The 24,839-nt window shown below is 34.5% G+C and overlaps 1 protein-coding gene across 1 annotated transcript; it reads right to left on the reverse strand.

Annotated features, from left to right (window-relative positions):
* Positions 1-1,877: 1,877 nt before the first annotated feature.
* Positions 1,878-18,242, reverse strand: LOC124371215 (microfibrillar-associated protein 1-like). The gene is made up of 9 exons (XM_046829547.1): positions 17,960-18,242; positions 16,562-16,859; positions 15,415-15,589; positions 14,776-14,860; positions 13,844-14,001; positions 10,954-11,120; positions 9,808-9,967; positions 7,326-7,415; positions 1,878-2,137 (listed from the first exon to the last, which is right to left on the reverse strand). Exons 1-9 carry the CDS (start codon positions 18,045-18,047, stop codon positions 1,955-1,957), a joined length of 1,404 nt encoding a protein of 467 aa, XP_046685503.1. The 5' UTR covers positions 18,048-18,242; the 3' UTR covers positions 1,878-1,954.
* Positions 18,243-24,839: the final 6,597 nt, after the last annotated feature.

Below are 24,839 nucleotides of genomic sequence, written 5' to 3' on the forward strand. Positions count from 1 at the left end.
AATCTGAGCACCTGTTTAATGTATGCTGATGATATTACTCTTGTAGTTAGCGGTGAATCAGCTGCTAGTTTAAAGGAACACTCTTCCCAAAGTTTGAATAAGGCCTATCAATATTGCAGGGAAAACGACTTGGTTGCAAAACACTACAAAAACCAAGCAGATAATTTTTGGAAGGAGAAGTGTCACACTAGGTATAGACAATGTAGTACAAGAAGAGAAAGTAAAACTGCTAGGAATGACGATTGATGCAAAACTCACTTGGACCCCCCACATCGACAATTTGTGCAAAACAGTTTCCTCTGGCCTATACGCTGTGCAAAGACAAATAACTGATATTAAAACTGAGTGCCAAAACAGCATATTTTGGACTAATTGAGTCACATATTAGATATGGTCTAATTATTTGGGGTGGAACCTCAATCTGCACCATGGAACGAGTGTTGATCCTGCAGAAACAAGCTGTGAGGATACTTGCAGATCTGCAGCCACTACAGTCTTGCCGTACATCTTTTAAAGAGCTGGGAATCATGACAGTGGTTAACCTCTACATACGAGAAGTAATCATGTATGCCGACAATCAAAATCCACCTCGTAACAGCAACGTCCACAGCTACCCCACCAGGCATGCTTCATACTTTGCAACACCACAACATCGGCTCACTCTATCCGAGAGACAACCACTCTACATTGGCTGCAGACTACACAACCATCTTCCAGATCAACTGAGAAGAATAAGAGAACAGAACCTGAAGAGAGAGCTCAGCAAATGGTTGGCGGAACGGCCTTTCTACAGCATAGCCGAGTTTTTCAATGACAATTGAACAATTGTATTTTGTGAAATATTTTTTTTTACTTAAGTATATTTTAACCTCTGACAAGCAATTGTTAACAAACTTCTTATTATTCTGTACTTTTTGGAAAACAGTATTGACGCCTTTGTATTTCTCTACAATATCACAAATAAAGAGATTGATTGATTGATCTTGAGTTATAACATGCAACTGATCAATGTTTTCTTGAGTGAGAAGAGGATTGCGACCTTCCTGAACGTTTGTCGACATGAAATTAATTAAGACCCCTTCAAAGTTATTAATACTTCCTAAAAACAGTAGTGCAGAATGGTGCTACAAAATCAAAGGTAATTTTGATATTCGATGCAATCCTCTTGAGGCAAATCGACTTTAAAATCATAGCCCAAAAATGCTCTCTCAATAACTCAATGACTTCAAGAAGAGATGTTTCTGAACAGACAACACAAGTATACTGATGAATGAGTTGCTGTCAAGTACTGATAGGTGCTCAGACAGTCAGATGAGAATGATAAGATTACTGCAGTATGCACTGTCCTGCTAATATCTCAAAATTTTCAGACTGACCCTAGTAAACCGCTAGTGACAACATTTGTTAGATCACCACAGTTTTGTGGTATTTCCTGCAAATACAGCTGGTTACCAAAAACTGCCACAATGGCACTCAGAATATGGTTTACAGTTCGTATTTGTATTGAAAATGGACCAGAAATTTTCAACCAGGAAATAACGGGGCATTTGAAAAAAGGTTTTGAGTGTTCATTCTGTAAATTTTGAATTAATTGTTACAATACTTAGTGATCCCACTATTTTTGTTTAATTCCTTGGGAATTAAAAAATTTTAAAAATCCCATAACCTTATAAGCACTATAAAAGTTATGGGATGGGAGGGAAGACTTCAAGTTGTACAGTACAGCAAAAACCCGTAAAAGCACTTAATTGTTTTCAATTTTCTAAAAATTACAGAACAATTTTTCACAAACCTGCAAGAAACATAAAAAAATAAATACTAGTCATAAGAAATTACAATAAATAATAATAACAATAATTTACAATAAAAGAAATAAATACTAGTCATAAGAATGTTTAATTTAATATTTTTTTATATTATACTGTTATATACAAAAGTCATAAAAGTTAAAAATCTAAGTTTGTTTTCTCTTGTAAACACTGGGCTTCTCAAAGAGCTGCTTCATGCCAGCTGCCTGATTGTGGTGAAACTTGAGGTTCTGAGCCGTTTCAGACACCCAAGGTGACTCGAAGTGTGTTGTGTCCTGATCCACCAGGTGAGTGTACTTAGTGCGGCCACTTCGGCCAAAGTTCTTGACCTGCACCAACCATCAAACATAATGTAATAAACAGCTCTGCACTAATATTAGCAAAACTTAAGTATCTTACATGTTATTTTAGGTAAATCTAAAGTATTGATGTTTTTACAACAGTTTTATCTATCTTGTAATTTATTCTAACATGTCAAAATGCTTATTCACGCTCTGGAGTTCTTAGCCATTTTGTTTTAATGTTGCATTGAAAGTTAAATTAATATGCTTACAACAATTGCAGCGATATCGTCCAAAAGGGTCTACTTATCCCATTTATATACTAGTTTCATATTATTACACAATTTAAATATTTGACTGCAAAATTGTATAACTACATTTTGAAGAACTGGGCTAATATTTCGTCTACTGACTAGCATCTGAGCATTCAGTGGATAAAGTCCTAGGTATAATATATAAACACACACATAATATATTTCACTTCTGGCAAGATATATTTATAAATTGCCAATAGGTTTTGCATCATTCTTAAAAAAAGTTTAATCTTCAATCAGTAAAATATGGGGAATATAACTAAATTAAGTAAAGTCTATTATTGTATTTTTAGTTTTTTTAATTACTGCAACAACATAAAACACTTTCTTCCTGGTATATGAACAAAGAAATGGGCCTAAAGATTGATTCAAATGTTACATATAAAATAGTTACAAATAAAATTTTAAATACATTGTTGCCAGTAAATTACTGAGATACATTGTCCCTCTAAGTCCAACCCCTCGTCCTCGTCGTGAGGGACGGGCAACGGCTCAAAGAGACGGCTAAACGGGGCTCTGGTGAAGCTACGTCAGGTCTAGCAAGCCGGTGGTAGTGGATAAAACTGCTTTCAAAAATAAGAACAGCCTCGGAAAGGATGGAAATTTACGGCAACGACCCGGCAATTGTTTAAGGTTAAGATTTGGTACAATTAAATGTTGTGACGCTTAGGAACAAGTTAGAAGAGGTAGTAGAGATGATGAAGAGAAGAAGAATAAACATAATGGGAATCAGTGTGAAACAAAGTGGAAAGGTAGTGGAAGTAGAGAAGTGGGACAGGGATACAGGATTTGGTGGTCTGGAGGAGAAATTGGAAGAAGAAAATGGAGTAGCTATAGTCATGGACAAAAAGATGACAAGCAGAGTGATGAAAGTGGATGTGGTAAGTGAAAGAATTATTAAGGTTACGGTCAGAATGGAGGGGGAGATAATGGACATAATACAGGTATACGCACCACAAACAGGATGCACGGACGATGAGAAGAGAGAGTTTGAAGAGGATCTGGAAAGACAAGTAAAAGAAGAGAGAACAATAATAATTGGGGATTTTAACGCACAAGTGGGTAAGTTTAGACAAGGATATGAAGAGGTAATGGGATGTTATGGAGTAGGAACAAGGGAATTTAGAAGGAGAAAAATTTACTGGATTTTTGTTTAAGGAATGATATAGTGATAGGGAACACCTGGAACAAGAAAAGGGATAGCCACAAATACACAAGATACAATTGGAATGGTGAACAGCCAAGTTTAATAGATTATATATTAGTGGGGAAATGCCTGCAGCCATACATGGCAGATGTAAAAGTTATACCCAGTGAAAGTATGGGAGGAGATCACAGGCTGGTGGTAGCTGATTTTCAAAGAATGAGGTTTGGAAAGGATACATGCAAAAGACTAACAAGAATCAAGACATGGAAGTTAAAAGATACGAAAAGTTAGAGAGGAGTTTGTAAATAAACATTAGAGGAACGATACCCATGGGGGAGGTCAAAACAGGAGAGGAGGAATGGACAAATTTCAAGAATGCTATAGTCAAAGCTGCAGAAGAAACATGTGGACGAACTTCAGGTAAAAGAAAGGATAAAGAGACCCCTTGGTGGAATGAAAGAATTGCTGAAGCAGTTAAAAACAAAAATAGAGCTTGGCGAGAATGGTTTTAAGGATAGGTCAAACGAAAAGAGGGATAAAATGGAAGAGACTTGCAAGGGCAATCAGCAAAGATGATGAAGGAGGCAAAGGAGAGGACATGGAAGGATTTTGAAGAAAAAACTGAAATCAAACTTCAAAGGAAATAAGAAGATTTTTTATGGGGTGATAAGGAACAAGACGAAACCTAAAGAAATGTTGACTAAGGTGGTGGATGTTTCAGGGGAAATCAAATGGGAGGAGAAAGAGGTTTTGAAGACGTGGAAAGAGTATTTTAAGGAACTACTGGAAGGAACAGAAAATGAAGAGGGAAAGAAGAGATATGACAGAGGAGACAGAAGATGAAGAGGATTTTAGTATGTGCGAATTGGAAAAAGCGGTTTAAAGAGATGAAAGAGGGGAAATCTGCGGGAATAGACGAGCTGACGGCTGAGATGATAAAGGCGGGCGGGGCCCATTGGGAATTCAATGGTTGTACAGAGTGATGAGAGTGATTTGGAAGGAAAAGAAGATACAGTAGACTGGAAAAATGGGAATAATAGTGCCGATTTTTTAAGAAGGGCAATAAGCAAAATGCGAGAATTACAGGGGAATAACTTTGTTGTGCCATACACAAAAAAAATTTATGAAAAAAATACTGTTGCAGAAAATTAGACCAGTACTGGAAGAAACAGGAAGAGAGGAGCAAAAATGTGGTTTTAGGAAAGGTAGGTCAACGGTGGATGCTATTTTTGTGATGAGACAAGTGTTAGAAAAGAGGTGGGGAATACGGAAAAGATACAATGGTAGCGTCTATAGACCTACAGAAGGCATATGATAAGGTTACTGAGAGAAAGGATATGGGAGAGTATGAGAAAGAGAGGATTGCGTGAGGGAATAGTAGAAAGAATAAAGAACCTGTACGGCATATGTAAAAACAGGGTAAGAATTGAAGAAAAAATATACAGATACTTTTAAAACAGAGAGAGGAGTAAGGCAGGGAAGCATATTGTCACCTTTCCTTTTCAATATTATAATGGATGAAATTATTCTAGAAGTACAAGGAAACAGAGGAGCAGAAGAACTTAGGACAATAGCATATGCGGATGACATAATGATATGGGAAAATAGGGAAGAAGAGTTAGAACGAGAGTTAAACAAATGGGCAAAAGTGGCGAAGAAAATATGGTTTAGAGATGAACATACAAAAATGTAAAGTAATGAAAGTAGAGAGAAGGGATGGAAATAACAAAGACGTGTTAGTTGAAGGAAAAAGACTTGAAAAGGTGAAGGAATTCTGTTATTTAGGAAGTATCATAACAGATAGGGGCACAATAAGAGAAGAGATAGGAAACAGAATATGGAAGAGTGGAAAGTTTTTCAATATGGTAAAGAAGATTGTGTGGAGTTGGAACATTGGGAAAGAATCAAAAGTATTGATGTATAAATCTTATTTCCAACCAATTTTATTATATGGAGCAGAGACGTGGACGTGGACTAAAAATGATTTTAAACAGATTGCAAGCTGCAGAAATGAGATTTTTAAGAGGGATAGAGAAGACTACAAGAAGAGATAGAATAAGGAACGAAATAACCAGAGAAAGATTGAAGGTAGTTTCACTGCAAGAGACAATGGAAGGAAGAAGAATACAGTGGATGGGGCATGTGAAGAGGATGGGAGATAATAGAATGCCTAGAAGCACTGGAGAAGGAGAGGAAGGAGGAAGAAGACCAAGAGGAAGACCGAGAGGAAGATGGGGAGGAACCAAGTGTGGAAAAGACATAGAGAGAAGGGGACTACAGAAAATACAGGTGGATGAAGAGGAGGAGACCTGGAACGATAGACTAAAGTGGAGGAGGCTGTGTACGATGACCCGTGAGAACGGAAACGTTCTGACGATGATGATGATGATGATGATGATGACATTGGTTTTATCAGTAAATAAGCTGTTCAACCTTTCCACAAACAATAAATTTGTAGACATTCTATTGATCCTCTAATGTATGATATCTATGGAGTGACCATACCAATCATATCTGATATAGTCAGAGCAGTATTTTCACTCAACTTACAGAAGGAAATACAACGGAATATCAAAGCACCCGACAAAACGTATGGAAAGTCTTACCAACTAATCCAACAACAAAGTAACTTCATAAATGTCACTATGTCGCATGATAAAATGCCATATAATTGTAGTCAGTTTTTTTACAAATTTAAAAGATTTGCTCGTTGCTTTCATGGTTACCCATAAGACCAATGTAAATATGTTTGAAGTGTTAACCTTTAGACCCAAAGTTAATAATTAAAAATTAATATTCTACCTTAGACCAAGTGCAACCTATTTACAAGGATCTTTCTATCAAGCGTTATTGCAGACAGTCAGACAAGAAAATTTTTATGTGATCTGCTACCCTTTATTCTAGTGCAAGTTATTGCCGAAAAGTGTTTTGTAACAATATTTTGATTTAATGTAATAATTTTGATGTAACATTATTATTTTGTTAAATTAGTGCAAGTAAATATAAATGAGCAGTGAATTATAATTTTTCAATTGCAATTAAAAGAAATTAAAATTGTATACTTCACTTCACTTATAGGCCTATAGTAGGATGATTTTATATATTAGCATTGCCTTAAAGCCTTGTAAGTTATTGTTCATATATTTTATGTACAAGTCAACCATATCTTATCCATATTACTTAACATTTCAGGATATATTTACACTTATATTTGCCTTTTTAATATACTACAATCAATGCAGAAAAATCACAAATAAAATAATTGTTATATCTTCAAATTAAAACATAAATATACAAGTGTATTTGTACTTCTCTGTAGGGTTGAACAATTTTTTCTTAAAGACAATTTTAAGAAAACATCATGATTCTCCAGTGAAAACGTTACTGATTTTTAATTAAAACACTAAAAAATACCAATTTGAGCTTAACAGAATTAGGTCAGAGACATGTTAAGAATGAATACTGTTGGTAAAGTCTTTTTTACACCCAAAGAATTTTAAAGACCTTTGGGTCTTTAATAAATTGTTCATATACTATCCACTGAAGTAAAATGTCCTTCAATAATGAGACACAATACAATAATTTTCTTACATTAAAAATTGTAAGAACATTCTCTTAGAAACATCTGCATTATTAACCTTATTCCAACTACAACAAATTAATAGGCCTATGATTAATTTGTGAGTTAAAGTGTATAGAATATTCTGAATCTGGCTAACTATTCATTGCACACCCGTTACACTTTCTCAATGACTACAAAGATATTTCTACACACCTGCATGACTTTAGGAAGAATAGTTTTGTCAAAGTGATCCTCCAATGTAGCAGCAGAGAAATCCCTCTTGAAGATTTCATTTTCATTATCCTGCAACAAACAAAACAATACATTAATCAATATTAAATGTAAATAATAAAATTAAAACATTTCTAAGTATAAAATAATTTCTATACTAATTTAACCACTGTTCTGATTAAAGTAGTAATAACATAATAAAAGTAATTTTTAACCCTACTTCTGACGCATTGACATCTTATGTGTTATTGAAGATTTATTGTAATATTGTTAATTTTATGAAAGTGCTCTTATTTTGATACCTCTCGCACAGTGAGGTACATACACAACTTAAGAAATTGAGATTTCCCCATCTGAATTCATTATGCCAACCATAATTAATAAAATAAAATAAAAAAGGTTTCTTCCCTAACAAATTTTATGTAAAATGATAAAAAGCTTGAAATATTGGAAAGTAAAATTCTGTTTCTTTCTATTTATGCAAACAGAATTTTAACAGCCTACATGATTGATTATATAAAAATTATCTTACAAATAGTAATAGTGTTTACAAACACTGAAAAACAATGAGATATTTTCAAGTTACAATGATGTACCAATTATAATTCTACTGTTTTATTTTTGATACTGAATTATACATGGTACCACTGGCTCTGTAATAGTGGATTTTGTGGAAGTCATAATTTGAAGTTGGCACTTCACTCAGTGTAGGCCGAGTCAATCAATATAAAAAGGGTATTTAACAAATACATATGCAAAAGAATTATATCAAATTTAGATTTAGAGCAGATCTTGTAGGTGTAGCAATTTTAAAAAAACTTAAAAATTGGGTGATTATTTTAAATATGTAACGTTGCACAGGTTAGGTTGATTTGATACAAAATATTTTGTACTATACAACTGGTAACAAAATATTTCGCATGGAAGAGACAACCAACTTGAATGAATGTTGTGAGTTACTTCTAAAACTCATAGTAGTCTGCCATTTTTTTTTATTTTTTTTTTTTTATGAAAGTAAATAATTATGAACTATTTCAAAGCATTGGACACAAACTGTGAGATATCCTTATTATAAAAGAAAATAATAAAAACCATTAATTATAGTCTACACAATTATTATTAGTGTAGAGTTATTTCACTCGTAAGTGAGGTGATTAATTTGCAGAAAGTAGATCAATTACCAACACTACCGAACCTCTGCTGTGCAGGAAGCTAGCAGTCTGTACTCATTGTCAAATGTTTTAGTTCAGAATCTGAGATATTTTCAATTACATATACTGTACAGCTTATGATATAAATATATAAAATAAAAGTGAAGACTATTCACACATATTTGTAGACATCATCCACCAACCTAATCTTTAAAGATATCATTTAAACCACAGCAAGCTTTATTTTATAAAAAAGGAATTTTTCAGCTTTTATTATGGTATGAACAAATTATACGCACATATGAGTTATAATGCCAATTTTGTCATGGGGGAGCAGGGATTTCCATACTCGCTCAAAAGTAAATCTTTTTCTCATTTGTAATGGGTGTTTTTTGTTACCCTGACTTGGGTTTATCAGATACACCACCAGCCTATGAAAATTTCTGTGAATTTTTCTTACAGTGGACTGTGTTAATGCAGATTGATCTAGATATAATTAATTGAAAATAACCTCAGTTCTCATGGACTTCTCAATCAATCCTCATGTCCAACAATAACCAATACTTTTCAAGAAACCAAGAGTTCTTTGTTTGTAGTATTAAACTAATTTTTAAACTGTTGTAAAGGAATAATATAAATTCAAAATTAACCAATAATTAATTAATTAGTTATTCATTAATGCTAGAAAATAGCTACAGAAATTTTGGTTTACCAGATTTTTACAAAAACATTTTTTCTTCCCCAAGATAACAAATGTCATTTGAGACAACAGAAAGTGGTAGGTGATAAGTGCAACTAATATGCAATAATTAATAGTAGAATTCCTGTTATCAGAGATTCTCAGTAAACCACTAATAGTATTGTAGTGACCATTTAATGGATCACTGACTTTCACATCAATGAGGCATAATACGCACATTAGTCATCAACACCTTATCTTCTTAAATTCAAAACAATCTAAACTGAAAATAACATTTATTTCTTTGACACTTAATAAAAATGAACTGACAATGTTGTCATTAATATTTTTAATGTACTTCATACTTTTTCGTGGATACACTGTATATTGACATAAACAGTGATATTCTTCTTCAGAGCCTCATAATTTGTAAAGTGATCGGAGAATATTTATTTTCTCACAAGTCATGTCTTACATGGGTCATATCTACAAACATCCAGCAATGCCAATTACAAAAAGACCATTATCACAAAAATCTGTGACTGCAATTTCTAGGGTTGATAGTGTCAAAATAGTATTGGCTAATGATTTAGTTTCATTTGGTGAATGTTGTGGCAACTTGGTGCAGACTTACCAGAAAGAAAGCTCCTCTGTGATAATACTTCTGCATGAATTTGTATTTGCCTTTTGTGGCTTTGTTGGTGATAATTTTTTGATTGTTGCGCAACTCTTGTCTACGGTCCTCTTCTGACATGTTCCGCATTCGCTCAATCTCAAGTCGCTCTTGCTCAAGTCTATAACATTATATACATAATATAAAAATATACTACAGTATTAAGAAAATAAGAGGGTTCGTATAACAGACATTTCTATGAGAAATACATATCCTAAATAAATTTTTGCTTTTTGATCTCTCGTTATATTTCAGTTGTTATTGGTCTTGATCTATCACATCATTAAAATTCTGAGTTAAGGATTAAAATATTAGTATTATATAATCACTGAAAAATATTCAACAAATTAATTTCAATAATTATTTAAAATTTTTTCATTGTCCCAATCTTTTAATTATTTTGTAATAGTAACACTGTTATTGTATTTTATAACTCTCTATTATCTCTATTTATTGGTTAAGCATTAGTGAAGTCTGCCTATCATTCGAGGGGCTAGAGAAACTTTATTTCTGCCTGTCAGTCTGTCTATACAATATTCCTCTCAATAATCATTTTGCATGCAGCCTCAGTGCAGCTCGTTAAATGACACTTAGTGTGGTATACTCTTGCTTTGTTATTAAAGCACTATTCAATGCCAATTCAACAAAATGCTTTAATCAGCTACATAATAAATGAATAGAAGCAACAAAATAGTGGTAAAAAGTGGTAGTTGGGTAAAAATTTCTATTTATGGATTTCTGCAACTTAAAAACAAACATCTCTCCTACCTAGAACAGAGGGTTATCATCACTTTGTGTCCATTTGGCAAGGCCAGGAACATGAAAGATTAAGTACCAAGATTTTCATGGGATGGATGCTATCTAGTTGCCTCCCCCTTCCTCCCTCTCCCATCATGATACATCAATTTTGAGTCAAAGTCCCTGACTAAATTATCATTCAGTACTTCACAAAATTACAATTTCAACTAAGTCACATCTCCCTAAAACTAATTGTGAAGTTGTGAGTATGTTTTCTGTGCATTTATTGGTAAGCTTAATCTAAATATAAGGTTTTATTATTACTAATTTTTATAAAAATACTATTTAAAATAACACAGTATAACTTACGCTTCTCTTTCTTCTCTATCTCTTTTTATTCTTTTTAATTCACGAAGTTTCCAAGCTTCATATTCAACTTCATCATTTTCGTCATCTGTATTTACATCATTTAATGCAGGTTCATCATTTAAACCTTTTGGTTTTGCTGAATCTTTACGAATTTCTTCCTCAACCATCTGTAAAAAATGTAGTATTAACCCTTTTAAACCCCAGCCATTTTTCCATGGACTTGCCAGAAAGCCATGGCGATAAGGGACCGTAGTGCAGAATTGAGGGAAAATTCATCTAGTTTTCTTATTTTTGAAGATAATTTTTAGGTTTTTGTTTTAAATTGTTCAAAAATAAGTGTACTCTTAGATCTAATAGTTAAAAAGTACTTTTACAGAATGATTTGTTTTTTTTTAGCGTATTTATACATAAAATTTTTTTTATTTTTTTAATTTTTTATAGTTTGGACATACATAAACAGTAGAAAAAAAAATTGTAGCCCCTGAAAAATGAAGCAATTTTGTTGTACACATATTTCTTACTACACACACAAAATTTTAAGAACTTTCCTTGATAAATGCAGGAGATATATCCAATTAATTGTATTGCTGCATAAGCACTTCTTCATATTTCCACATACACGTCAGTAGAAGTATACAGATATGTTTACTTGTTTTTGCACTTTTGAAATAATAACAATTGTAAAATAACACAAACTAATTGTAATGGTTTGTAAGACTAAAACTTGTTTAATTTTTCAAAAAAGTAAAAGAAATAATATTTACAATATATACATTTTATGGTACTTTGGGAATGGGGTAAGATTCCGTTATATGCCCCCAACGCTTAAACCTTTTTCAATGAACTTAGAACGTTATAAAACGATGTAGTTGAGTAACAGAACTAACATTCCATTAATCAACAAGAATTTCCAGGTATTGTGATCGGTATTTTTGTCGCTGTTATCTTATCTTTCTCGAGAATCCCGATTACGGCAGGCCGCGCGGCGGGACTCTGCAATCACTTATCTACGAGACCGCTCGACTTTGACCTCTGTCTGAGGATGGGGAGGGGTTTGCGATAAGACAATTCCTGTTTTATATTGACGAAATATTGTTCTACTACGCTAATCTAGTAATCAGTAGAAGCAAAATGTCAAATAACGATTCATGTATGGGTGTGGTTGGTATAATGCCAAAGTACCAGTGTTTATCAAAGTGTTTTCACTCACTGGTAACTTTTCTCTACGACGTTTACTAATGTTTTTTTACTAATAATACAATAAATCACACGAAAAACAACCGCTTTCAATCACGCAAACTAATTGAGGTTATAAGTCAGCATACAACAACAATGCAACTGAAGTCGTCTGACATCTGACATCGACAAATAAACTACGCTCAATGACGACGAAATACGATGCCAATTGGAAGGTTTATTGTTTTTGCATGTAGTCGGTTTCTTCACCGACTACTATACCGAAACTGATGGCATTTGGACATATTATTAGCCAGCTACATTAAATTCTCGAGACGTCCGGTATATCGGACGCCGGGGCTAAAAGGGTTAAAGATATATGTTTTGTAGAAAATTGTACCAGAAAATGGCAATCTTTCCTTATTACAACTACTGATATTACACGTATATTTTGCAAGTTTTAGTCTTAAGGTTTTTGACAACTGAGGGGACTCATTCTATAGTTGAAATCGACATATTAACAAATATAAAGCTTAACAATAGTTGGATAGAGATATAGATTTCCAGCAGGAATTCAATCTACACAGCAAGGTGTGTATGACATTTCACAGAGTTAAAAAAATAAACATGAACTGTTAAATTTTCACATTTCAATATGTATATAAATACACTTTTAAATGTTCCTATTTCAAAATTAATTAATTAAAAATGTTGAACTGCCATAACTAGTAATGGGTAAATCCAGAATTCCCAAATATGGAATCTGACCCAGAATTTTAAATCAATTCCAGATTCTGGAATTTCGAATGCTAATAGCTTTAACTTGATTATAACCAAAAAAACTCACCATCAATCCAATATGTCATTATTTAATTTTTGGAGATTGCATGATAATATAGAGTGATCCAAGAACCTATTATAAAGAGATTTGCAGAGGTTCAGAGAAATAGCTATTTAAGAACAAAGACATGTTTCCTAGAATCGTAGATTTCGTTTTACAGCCTCAGCTTCAATTACTTACTCACCCACAACACAATCCTAATTTGACATCTCGTGACTTTTCCTTTTTTCAACATTGAAAAATCTATTTTGTGAGAAGTGATTACAATGATTGAAGATGCTGATGCAATTTATGGAGAAGAGCTACATATGATGGAAGAAAAACAGTGGCATGAAACAACAACAGTGGTTGAGGTGAACAAGTACCAGAGTTGTGTAAACTGTTAGGGAGAATATTTTGAAAAATTTTACCATCAAAATAAGTAAGTTTGCTTGGTTCGAATTTGTATATCTCAAAACTTGTGAAAAAATGTTCAAAATCAAATGCAATGATTAAATATCTACATCTGCAAGACAACATTGTGTATGAATGTGTGCCTGCGTGCAACTGTATGGAAAGTCGAGTGAATGGATTTAGTTTTTAAGATAAATACCGTAAAAAATTGGTATTTGACTATTGCAATACAATGTAATATATATTGTCAACGCAATAAAATATATTCTATTCTATTCTATATTCTAACAACCACCATTCATGACATCATGGCTGGAGGTGACATATCATTGGCGTGGATACTATTTTCAAAGCCAACTAACTACTAAATATGTACAAATTTATTCTTCATATATACTCAAATTGCCTACAAAACCATTGCTACATCTTTGTCTACAAAGTAGCAATATGAACTACTCAATGTATAAAAGACATACATACTTTTAAGGTGTACCGTCTTCTTTCTTCAGCCATTTTTTTTGCTTCTATTTCTATTAGTTTTTGTTTCTCTTTTTCCTTTTCCTTTTCAATAACTGTTACACGATCTTTTTTACGTACAAATACTGGTTTCAATCTGGGTCCCGTTTCTTCTTCAGAATCTGTAACATTTCTTTAATTTTCAGTTGATTCAAAACAAAAATGTATAAAAAAACAGTTACAGTTTGAATGGTACTTGGTATTTCAAAATAAACGACTAGAAGTCTGTGAACAAAATAAAATTACTGCTATTGACGACATACTTGTTAAAATATAGGCTACAAAATAGAGTTGATGATTTTGATTAAAAATCACTCGTTCGTTGAATCATTAAATCCAAACCTTATTTTTATCCATTACAAAAAATCAGATGATGTTTTAATATCTAATGAATGAAACAACATTTGTGCCAATCCTTATCCTGAACAGATATTTTTCAAATTGAAATACAAAATACAATGTTTACACAACCAATACAATAACTATATGTCTATCAGCACTTTATTTATTTGTTGTTCATACTTTTTGTTCTTTACATTTACTCACTAAACAGTAAAAATTAATAGATCAGAGTCAGAAAACAAGGTAAAGGGGCTAAAAGTTACAACCAACCAAAAATCAAATATTTATATAATTGGGTGACGCTGATTTAACTTAAATTTCTGTCTTTGGTTTTAAGTATGTAAAAGCATTTTAAATAAACAAAACTAAATAACAAACATTTATTGCTTAATAGCATATAAGCTACAACAAGACCACAATACTAACCCAATCTGTAAATGATTTTTAGAAACTTGATTTGTATAAAACTAAATATATACCATTGTTTAAGGGTAAAATATACATTCATGCATTGTATAACTAAAACTAAAAAACAAGTAACAACAGGACTGTACCTGAATATTCCTCATACTCTGATGACTCCTCAGCACTTTCCTCAGGAGTGTGGCCCTCATCCTCCTTGTCTAATATTTCCACTTCCTGAAATTATAAAATGTACTTACAAAACAACAACCTCAAACAACTATTATTTACAAAATTGTTTCTTATGTTTCATTAACATTGTTGAATAGAATGAGTACTTTAGGTTTTATTTCAATATTATGTTTTACTAAATAATTACTTAGTTCCAAAGTTATTACAAATTTGTATTTACTTAAAAATAATTAAACTTATTCAATTCTTTAAAAATAGCATTTTCTATTTATTTAACTAGCTAAAAATACAATACATGCATGCAAGGTTTAAGGAAGATTTTGTACTGTAAAAATGGTTTAGCTACTTTTAATAAGAACTACATATTTAACCAATTATGTAAATTAAACATAAAGTACACAAATTGATTTCTAACAAATGAACTGAAATGAATTAATTATATCATAGTGGGAATAAATATAATCACAATATCATTCAATAATATTATTTGGATCTTGAATCTGTGATTCATAATTTAATAAGTAATAACAAAAGCTCAATAAAATACACTGTTCTTTTCCCCATGGATTCATTCTCAAATTTCTATAAAAAATACTAACTTGGTCATCTTTACGTTCCAAGACTTTCTGTCTGAGCATTAACCTTCTTCTTTCTATTTCTTCATCACTTAGCTCATCTTCCTCTTCTTCTTCCTCACTGCTTTCACCCCTTCTTCTTCTTGCTCTCTCATCATCTGATTCATCCTCATCTAAAATTTCTGGTTCATGAATGTGTCTGGAATACAAAGAACATGTTTTTGTTAGAAATTTAAGAACTTAGTAAATGAGATTTGCACAAATTTCAATCTACTTATTAATTCTCGGAGTATTTTACACAAAACTGTAGATTTTAGCAGCTCATAATATGAAATAACGCTTGTCCTTTGTCACTATTACATTCACTAAAGTTTATAAGTGAATGTATACTCTTATGAGAACTCTTAAATGACATGAAAATTACTTTACATACAACTAACAGATGGCCAAAGCATTAAAGTATTGAATAATTACAAGATGATCGTAAAAAATATAAACGATACCAGAAAATGCATGAATCATCACAAAAATTTCATATGGAGTGTATAATCTACAATGGTTTTGTCTCTTGCTTACGTCACAATGTGCCAACATGCCCTCAGACCTCAAAGAGTTCATTCTAGATTAAATTATACTACTACAAATTGTAATTGCGTAAGTCTACAAGAATATTCTTTTTTATTCTTTATAGTTAAGAAACTAAGAGAAACATTCCAAGATGGTCTATATTTAACAGCTTTGACAGAGAATTGTCTCTTAATAAAAAGTACAAAAAAATCTATCTCTCCCTAAGTACATATAATGTAGCTATGTTGAGGTTAATTCAATTTGAATGTTGATTTTAACTCCAGTTCACCTTCCTCTAAGTGCAGCGTCTTGAATCTGATGCTGTCACAGATTTGACTCCGGGTTGTACTATTTTATTCCAACTCTCCCCACCACAGCGACATTACTCGGTTGCTCCACCAAAAACAAATCACTGTTAAATTTGCAAAGTTTTGTATTCATTTATTTGTTTATTATCCTGTGTCAAAGCAGGTATTTATGATCTGTAATGTAGCCTATAGCTATATTTGAGAGATTATGTATACACACTGCATATGTATATTTATTTTAATGACTAAATAAATCTGGAATCATATATTTCCTAATATTAAGATCTAAAACCAACCTGTGTCTTTCAATTTTTGTTTCTTCATCACTTTCAACTCGGCTGTCTTCAAATCGTCTACCCTTAAGTCGTCGAAGTCGAGGATCATCAACATGGGTTTCGTCATCATCTTCTTCATCTTCACTCAGAGGTTTACTCCTAGTAGTTGCTGTAGTAATTCCTGCAGATGCTGCAATTACTCTCTTTTCAACAAAATCTTCTTCCTCTGATTCTTCCTCACTGCTAGAGACTGGGGCATACTCTGGCCGTTTACCGGATACATAACGATGGACTTTTACTTTCTGCATAGACAATTCACCTGTAAACAAATTATGGATTAATAGATTATTAGAGTTGTCCATTCACAATGATATTATCATATATCCCCCCCATTCCTGCCTGAAAAAGATTTTGTGTGCATATCAAGGAAAGATCCTTAGCACTACTATTAATAACCTGGGAGGTTTACATGTAGAACTTCAATACATACACACAAGCACACATATGTGCACACACCCACACACTCCCACGACCTTTAACAGAGTTTCCTTGTCCCTTTTATCTACCGGCACTAAAAATGTTTCGTGTGTGGTGCGGTCTATACCACCAAACACCCACTGCCATTCAATAAGTCGTCCTCTGTTATATTTACATTTTATATGAAAGTACGATAATTTCTCGTTGTTGGTATGATAATCGGTTTTTTAAAATCTGGCTATACTGAGTTTGAGCAGACGCGGAGCTATAGGAAACTGTCCAAAACGGAGTTTTCAGAGGATTTAAAAAATTGTAGCTCCTTTGATTTTCGTTGCCGACGAATTTTTTCTTCAATATTGTTTTCAGGCAAAAAAAATGATCATACCTTTCCATGGTCACATTTATGTAAATTGATACCGATTTTTAAAGTTTTTTTTTACACTTTACATACATTATTTTGTATTACTTTTTCAATTTATATTTCTGAACAGTCCTTCTAGACGTTTGATATTTTACTGACAGGTACTAATCTCAAGGGACGTTTGTCTTTCATTGACATTAGTGCGGACTGGCTGGAGGCACTCGTCTCAACCCAATAACAACTATTAATTTGTAGCTCGTAATTAAAAGCGGCCTTAATTTGGGTAAAAATTCCGCTCATTTCAGTATTATGTATTATTTTCCATTTATGTTTTCAAAGATGGCGGGATTTATATCTAAAAGCAAAACAAAATTATTAACCTAGCTTAAGTAGAACTTGTGTAATATTGCTAATATTATATTATGGTTACATGATATTCATTATGCATTACACAGGTGTAGGCTAGACTACATAATCCAATAACCCTCTTCTTGAAAAACTGGGCAGATAATTTTTTAAGATGTCTTATATTAGAACTTGTACACCAATGTTACATATTCTTTCCACCTGTTTAAATTTACCTTTGTCATTTTTCACTGGAACAGCTCCAGCAGTGCTTTGAATTCCAGCAGGAACTGCAGGCAAAGGATTTGGATTCATCATCATCATGTTGTATTTTGAGTTATATCAGTATTCTCAAATAGCTTCCAGCTTGAATTGTAGGTTTAGAAACGAAACAAATTCACTGAAACAAAGTGTCTATCACACAAGCTTATACATTACAACTTATGACAACTCAATCAGTGGACTAAACAAAACAAACTTCTCTCCCTTCACAGTTCTCTCAATAACTAGTCCTAGCCTACTTTCCATGTTTAGTTCAGTACAAAGAGGCAGCTGACGACAAACACTTATATTCAAAGACCAACACCAGATAAAACCGAGATAGAAAAATACACACTACAATAACTACTATAGTATATACACTGCTATAGCTTTTATATATAGATATGTATATAAATATATATCCATTTCGTCATTTCAAAATGACTTTGAAAATAACAAAAATTAAATTACATTTCTCTTACATACTAATTACGAGTGTACGTTGTTACATTTATTTATTTACTCTAACGGCAATACTATTTATCATTTAAATATTTATTTATTTATTTATTTATTTATTTATTTATACACGGCATACACCATTTTATAAGAAATGTTAAATCCGATACAACAAGAGATAAAATTATCCCTATAATACAGTACAACAAGCAACAATACATCCAAAAGATAACCAGCAAACAAATAAAATAACACCAACTATATGAACCAATAAAAAAGTAATAATGTATCTTATAATATATAATAAACAAACAATAAATACATCTATAACATTTTAACAAGCAATAAAAAACAAGACAACAAGCAGTAATTATAAAACTTCTCATTATCAAACACTGATATGCTGACCCTCTAAAGGCGCCACCAATCACTCATCACCAACTCCATCGTTCGCAGTAAATAGAAGGCGCACAGCCTGGCTACGAGATCGAGCCACACCAGGAGAGAAAAAGTCCAAAGATCCACCTATCTCATTGCCGAGTTGTAAAAGGCGTGGGAGCGTACTGCGTTGCTGTTATTAACGTAGAGCACTGAAGCCTCTCATACAAATCCTGGGATCTTGTACGACCAGGAGTGTGAAAAGGACAGCTCCTGTAACAGCTCAGGGCAGCCTCACAAACACCATTGATCAACTTCATGAGGAGAAACTGAGTCATGAATCCTTCTACGAATGTCTAAGTCATGAAGGCGGAAGTGAGACTTTCAGTAGTAGGTACCTGGACTTCAAGGTAGTTGTACCCCAGTTTCGGCAGCCAACAACCCTGATGAATCGGGACCTGGACTCTCTCAATATCCGATAGGGTGAGAGTAGAGTGATACGGTAGCCCACACACAGAAGAGTTGTACTCCAGGAGCGGAACGCCACATAGTGTCTTATTACAATGTTTAACTAGAGAGTCAGAATGCAGACCCCCCCCAGAGAAACGAAAGATGAAGCCAAGCGTGGAGTTGGCTCTCCTGCAAATGAACCGCACATGCTCATTCGGGGATGGAGTGTTGAAGTAGTTATGACACCAAGGTTCCATTCATCTTCCAGACTCTATGGAGACTTTCGCTGCCAAGGTAATAGTCATGAAAAACTGGATTCCGTGGATCTGGAAAATGTCATAACTGCAACTTTTTAGATACGTTCACGGTCCATAGCGTTTTTTTAAAGCACCAGTGCTCCACTGCCCTTAATGACGACCTGAGACGGTCCACATCATGGCCCGAGGATGATTCCAGGAAAGGAGCTTCACATCATCAGCAAATAAAAGATGTTTGGCGGTCAGGGCATCACCAATGTCGTTGATGAAGAGGTTTAAAAGGGAAAGGTCCCAGATGTGGACCCTTGAGGAACTCCTGACTCAGCACCAAAGGTGGGGAGAGATATAAGCAGTACCACACCCTCACCTATCAGCGTTTCGACACCGACCGAAGGATATTGGATTGGAAGATTGTAGGAGGAGAGAACTGGATGGATGAAGTCATCCTAAGAGTCCAGTCCATTTGCCAATTTTAGGTGTTTGTGACTAACCCGGACGAAGGCTTTTGCGAAGGCTTTTGCGGAAATTCCAGATATGCGTCCACCTGCCGACTCTTGCGAATTGCTGAGGTCTTGCGAAGTGTTGATGCATGGGTTATTATGGTGTGGGTTATTGGCTCGTTGTGGATCTACACGGAGCGGAAAGGTTATGCTGCTGCGCATGGACTATGTGTTTTAGCGATCAAATTCAAGCCATGCTGCTGGGCACTACTAGGTGTTTAGCTCAAATTCTCAAGTCCATCTTTGGGACAACACCAGACCTCTCCAAATACTTTGGACATTGTGTTAAATAACAAAAATAACGGTCTGTAGTTCGATGCAAGGGTCGTCTAGTTCGATGCAAGGGTTTACGTTATTGCCTAGATAGGTGAACCTATGGAAGAACTATGTCTTTATCCTGTCTTTAGGAGCAATCTGGAAAAATTCGTTAGAGAAGTCCAATTTAGCCAGAAGAATTTGTGTGAAAATAAATATAAAATGTGCGAGATGAGGGAGAAATCAGTCCACACTGCCAATATTTGCGAATGCTGCACGATGGAGTGTTAATGGGTGAACCGATGGGGAATGGACCTGCCCAGCTTAGCCATGCTGCTGCGTGCATCTAGCTGTTTGGATCTAGCTGGCATATGCTTACGCTCATATAATGGCCTCAGACTGAAAGGCACCAGGTTGTTAAGACTTTAGTGAAACTCTCGTAGGATGGTTTACGTACACAGATTTGAATACCGATACTAGGTGAGTTTTTACTAAAAATTCCTTAGTAGCGAAGTATGCTGACTATAAATATAGTAGCGAAGTAGCTGAAACAAAAACACGGCCAAAATTTCTTTCAGGAATCTCGCTCCGCTACCGATTCCTCAGTGACGAATCGTACCATGGGTATGTTCGATGTTTTCCTCCTGTTGACTGACCTGCATAGCCTCCAAAAATTTTAGGCACCAGTTGTTCAGGGACATCTGGAACTTCGACACTGAATCCAGGAGCTTCGATACCGACACTGAGTTTTACTAACAAGAACAGTACGACACTGATGGAAACAAGAACACGGCATTGGGCTCTAAGGCGCTGGAAAATATCGCGTAGTGACGTAGTGGTTAAGGTTACAGGAGGTTTCCTTGAAACGGTTTGTGAGATAGGCTTCTTATCTGAATAATCAGTTTTTTACGATCAGTGGATCAGTGGAAAGAAACAATGAGTAATTGAGGCCTCTAAGTGCCTGAAATTTTCTTTTTTTGAGTAGGATCAGAGGTTGTGGCCTATTTTTAGAATAGCATTACCTGTGAGACAAGCTTCATCAGAATAATCATTCCTGAGTCATCACAGAAGTGACTGAAAAGCGTTTCCGCATTAGTAGTATGGACAACCAGTAGTATAGCATTCCAATGGGTAAGAAGTGACAAACTGGCTATATAAGTGAATACAGCTGGGAAAGATCGCATGCGTCTGAGATACAGGAGATCGCAGCGTCCTGAGATCAGGAACAAGTTGCAATTTTCCATTTGAACGGCCACACTCTCAGTGCCTATGTTCATAGCCAGAGCTGGATGATCGGTCCTCCAAAGGAATCAAGACATCATGAGCTGGTTCAATAACACTTGAAGAGTTCAGAGGAGAAGATCAAATCCAAGATAAACGCCCCTCTTATTCCTGACAGTATTTAGCTGATGAAGGTCCAGAAATCGAAGCCAAGTCCCACCAGGAAACCCGGAAGAGCTGCTCAAAGGAGATACTGGATGACTATCCCAAAACTGTAGCTGGCTGATTGAAGTCCCCAGCAATGATTATTTTATCGAAAGATTTACCTGATGACAAAATTTCTTTTCCGTAGCCAAACTAAAAAAACTCCTCATAGACTGAGGAAGAGGCATCAGGTGGGAATATATACAGTTGCAAAAAGTAAGAAAGAGGTAGTATAGCTCTTCATCGCAGACATAAGACACATTCGAGAGAGGTGAATGAGGAATGCAGTCGCCAAGATGGGAAATCACTGTTAATAGCTATCAAAGAGCCGCCTCCAGATTTTTTGGAACTAGTGTGTTATAATCGATCTGTCTTGACGGTTGTACATTGTAGTTAGCCAGTTCAAGTTCAGAATTAGAAATGTCCTCCGGAGAGATTAGTTTCACATAAGCAAAATTATATCATAAATGCAAGTATTCACGGGCTTTCTTGAAAGTCTCCTTTTTTAGGTTCTGAGACCATTGACATTCTGATAGTATAATACAATATTGGAAATGCCGTGAGAATCTAATCGTTTTTTTGAACTAACCACCGTAATAGTAGTAGGAACACCGTTAATTATTACTTAATGGTTTAAATTTGTTTCTCCACTGTCGATGTTCGCACAGTATTGCGAGCTGCGCGCATAGTTCACTCGGAGCTTCTTCAGATGATTTCGCTCTTCCGAAGTACGATCTCTGGTATACAAGCAACTGAAGATAGTGTGGTCGGGGGATAAGCATTCTTCACTGCAGCATCCCTGGAAAAAAACTAGTACAGTAACAAATTTTCGAACTATTTGTCTGAGTCATTGAAAATTGCTTTTTACGGGCCGAACCTTGGTTTCTAGCTGATTTACACCCAAACCCCTAATGCATTTTATCTCAACAGAGGAAGTATCGCAATTTGGAACTAAATTCAACAAATTTTTAACGTTGGAGATATCATGACGTTTTCTGGTATCAATTGAAGAACTAGGAACTTTCGGGAATGTTGAATATCATGGCGTTGTGATTGAATGCGCGCTTGGCGCGGGTCATTAATTTCTGAAATTATATTCATCAGTGGTTGAAGGTGCCGGTTCAGATGGCCAAAGAATCAACTCTTTTTTCAAGGCTATCAATGCGACTTTCACTACTTTCAATCATCCTAGCCTTCCAAACCATCCAGCTTTACCTTGACACTATCAATTTTTTCTCAATATCATCTATCTTGACCGGGAGATCAAGAAGGGACTCTACCTTGTTTATTGAGAGCATCCCCAATGTTTCCTATCATGGTGTTCAATTTTTCCCATACATCACTAGGAGGGGGGGGGGGAGTGTTTAGCTTTTTTAGGGGGGGCGGAGCAATCCAACCTGGAGCACGGCCACTTTCATATTATTGTTGCTACTGTATTTTGCTGTATTCAGCTTTAGGCATTCCGATACATTTAATATGGAACCAACGTTGACAGGTAAAGTCGCATTTGAATTGCGTCATCTTCATCTCATAACAGCCTTGATACAGACTGGACATCACACAACTTCCAGGTCTCTTCTTTGGTGGCATTGTAATAAGCTGAGTCTTTTGTATTCAAAAAAGCTTTTCACTATTGAAAAACGGCTTCTCCTAATGAAGAAACTAGATGATCGAGGCCTTCCTATTTCGACTTTGCTAGCAGTTACAGATAGTATTGAAACTTCCGTTACAATATGATTGATTCAATCCTGAAGTGGCCCGCTTATTATACTGCAGCTGATATTAGTCAGGTTAATCAGATTGTTTTACTATACGTACTAGAATAGGGATATTTACTATTTTAGAGCTGCAGCCAAACATAATACGAGGCAATTCAACATTACATTTTCAAAACATACCTTATAAGACCACTATTATCAGTAACTGCTATCGTATGGAGTAAGTCAAACAATCATGGTTATCAGATTTTTGACTAAATCATAATGCAAAAATAAGTTGATGTTTGTCACGTTGACTGACAACTCACGGGACTATGTACCTAAAGTAGCGAGGAGCAACAAGAAACGAGATAATACACTCGTCCAAACAACCATACCAATCCAAGCGAAGCGAATTAAAATATACAGGCTACATGCATAAATAACAATGCCAAGCTATTTGGGGTTCATGTTGATTGAATTTAAGTGTCTGTGACTTGCTGAGTGATGATGACAGCTGGAGATCGTTAGTACTATCAACGGGTGAGTGAATTAGGGTTGAAAAGTATTAATTGAATTATGCAAAGATTAAACGACAGAATTTAAGAACTAATAGGTAGATGCACTCACTCTGTTCATATTGATGATACAAATATAGTCTAAATACACCTGAGCACCAATAACAAAGTATATACAGTCAAATAAATTGCACCAGTAAAAAATACGTTAGATTCAAACTGTTATCCAAAGACCAAAAAAAGTGTCTTATATATAACTTGACTTAAATATACGTACTTAATATAATAAACCTGAAACATAATAAAAAAGTACAGCAAACCTTAATTAGTATGAAATACATATGCCTTAAGATACCCACTAAATACTAATACACATGAAATAACAATAACACAGTAATGATAATACCGTACAATATAACAAATAATGTGATAACGATAATAATCATAAAAATATTAATTTACGAATGTATTAATAAGAGTGTAATTATAGTGGGCCACTTGTATGTATATGATGAAATCGAAGGAAAAGGAGGGGGCATAAGACGTTTCTAGCTGCCTAACAAACAATATGCGAAAGACTATAAACATGTGCTATTTTCAGACAGTTGTAGTGGACAAAACCGTAATATAAAGATGCCATTAGACATGTTAGGGCTTGTGCAGGAACAAATAGTGAAACTACTGATTAAAAATACATTATTCTAGGCCGTTCCGTTCTAATGATGCCGATTTCGGTATGATGGAAAGAGCTAACTAGAAAAACTACTAAATCGTTGTTCCAGAAGACTGAATAAACAATCGAAACTGCAAAACGCAAGGAGGCATAGTTCAAGGTGCATCTTATGAAGAGAGACGAGTTTTTTTTAATACCAAAGCATTAGATGAGGTTGTCAATAATACGAAGAAGGCTACCGAT

The sequence above is a fragment of the Homalodisca vitripennis genome, unplaced genomic scaffold, assembly GCF_021130785.1.
Source record: "Homalodisca vitripennis isolate AUS2020 unplaced genomic scaffold, UT_GWSS_2.1 ScUCBcl_1108;HRSCAF=4325, whole genome shotgun sequence".
In the NCBI taxonomy this organism is placed as follows: Eukaryota; Metazoa; Arthropoda; class Insecta; order Hemiptera; family Cicadellidae; genus Homalodisca; species Homalodisca vitripennis.

What these genes read in the sequence shown, in the direction of transcription:
- LOC124371215 (XM_046829547.1), bottom strand. Translation starts at nt 18,047, where the DNA reads ATGATGATGATGAATCCAAATCCTTTGCCTGCAGTTCCTGCTGGAATT. An exon ending in AGAGTATGAGGAATATTCAG is followed by an intron (nt 14,002 to 14,775) that starts GTACAGTCCTGT and finishes GAAATGTTACAG; the next exon opens with ATTCTGAAGAAGAAACGGGA. An exon ending in GAAGACGGTACACCTTAAAA is followed by an intron (nt 11,121 to 13,843) that starts GTATGTATGTCT and finishes CATTTTTTACAG; the next exon opens with ATGGTTGAGGAAGAAATTCG.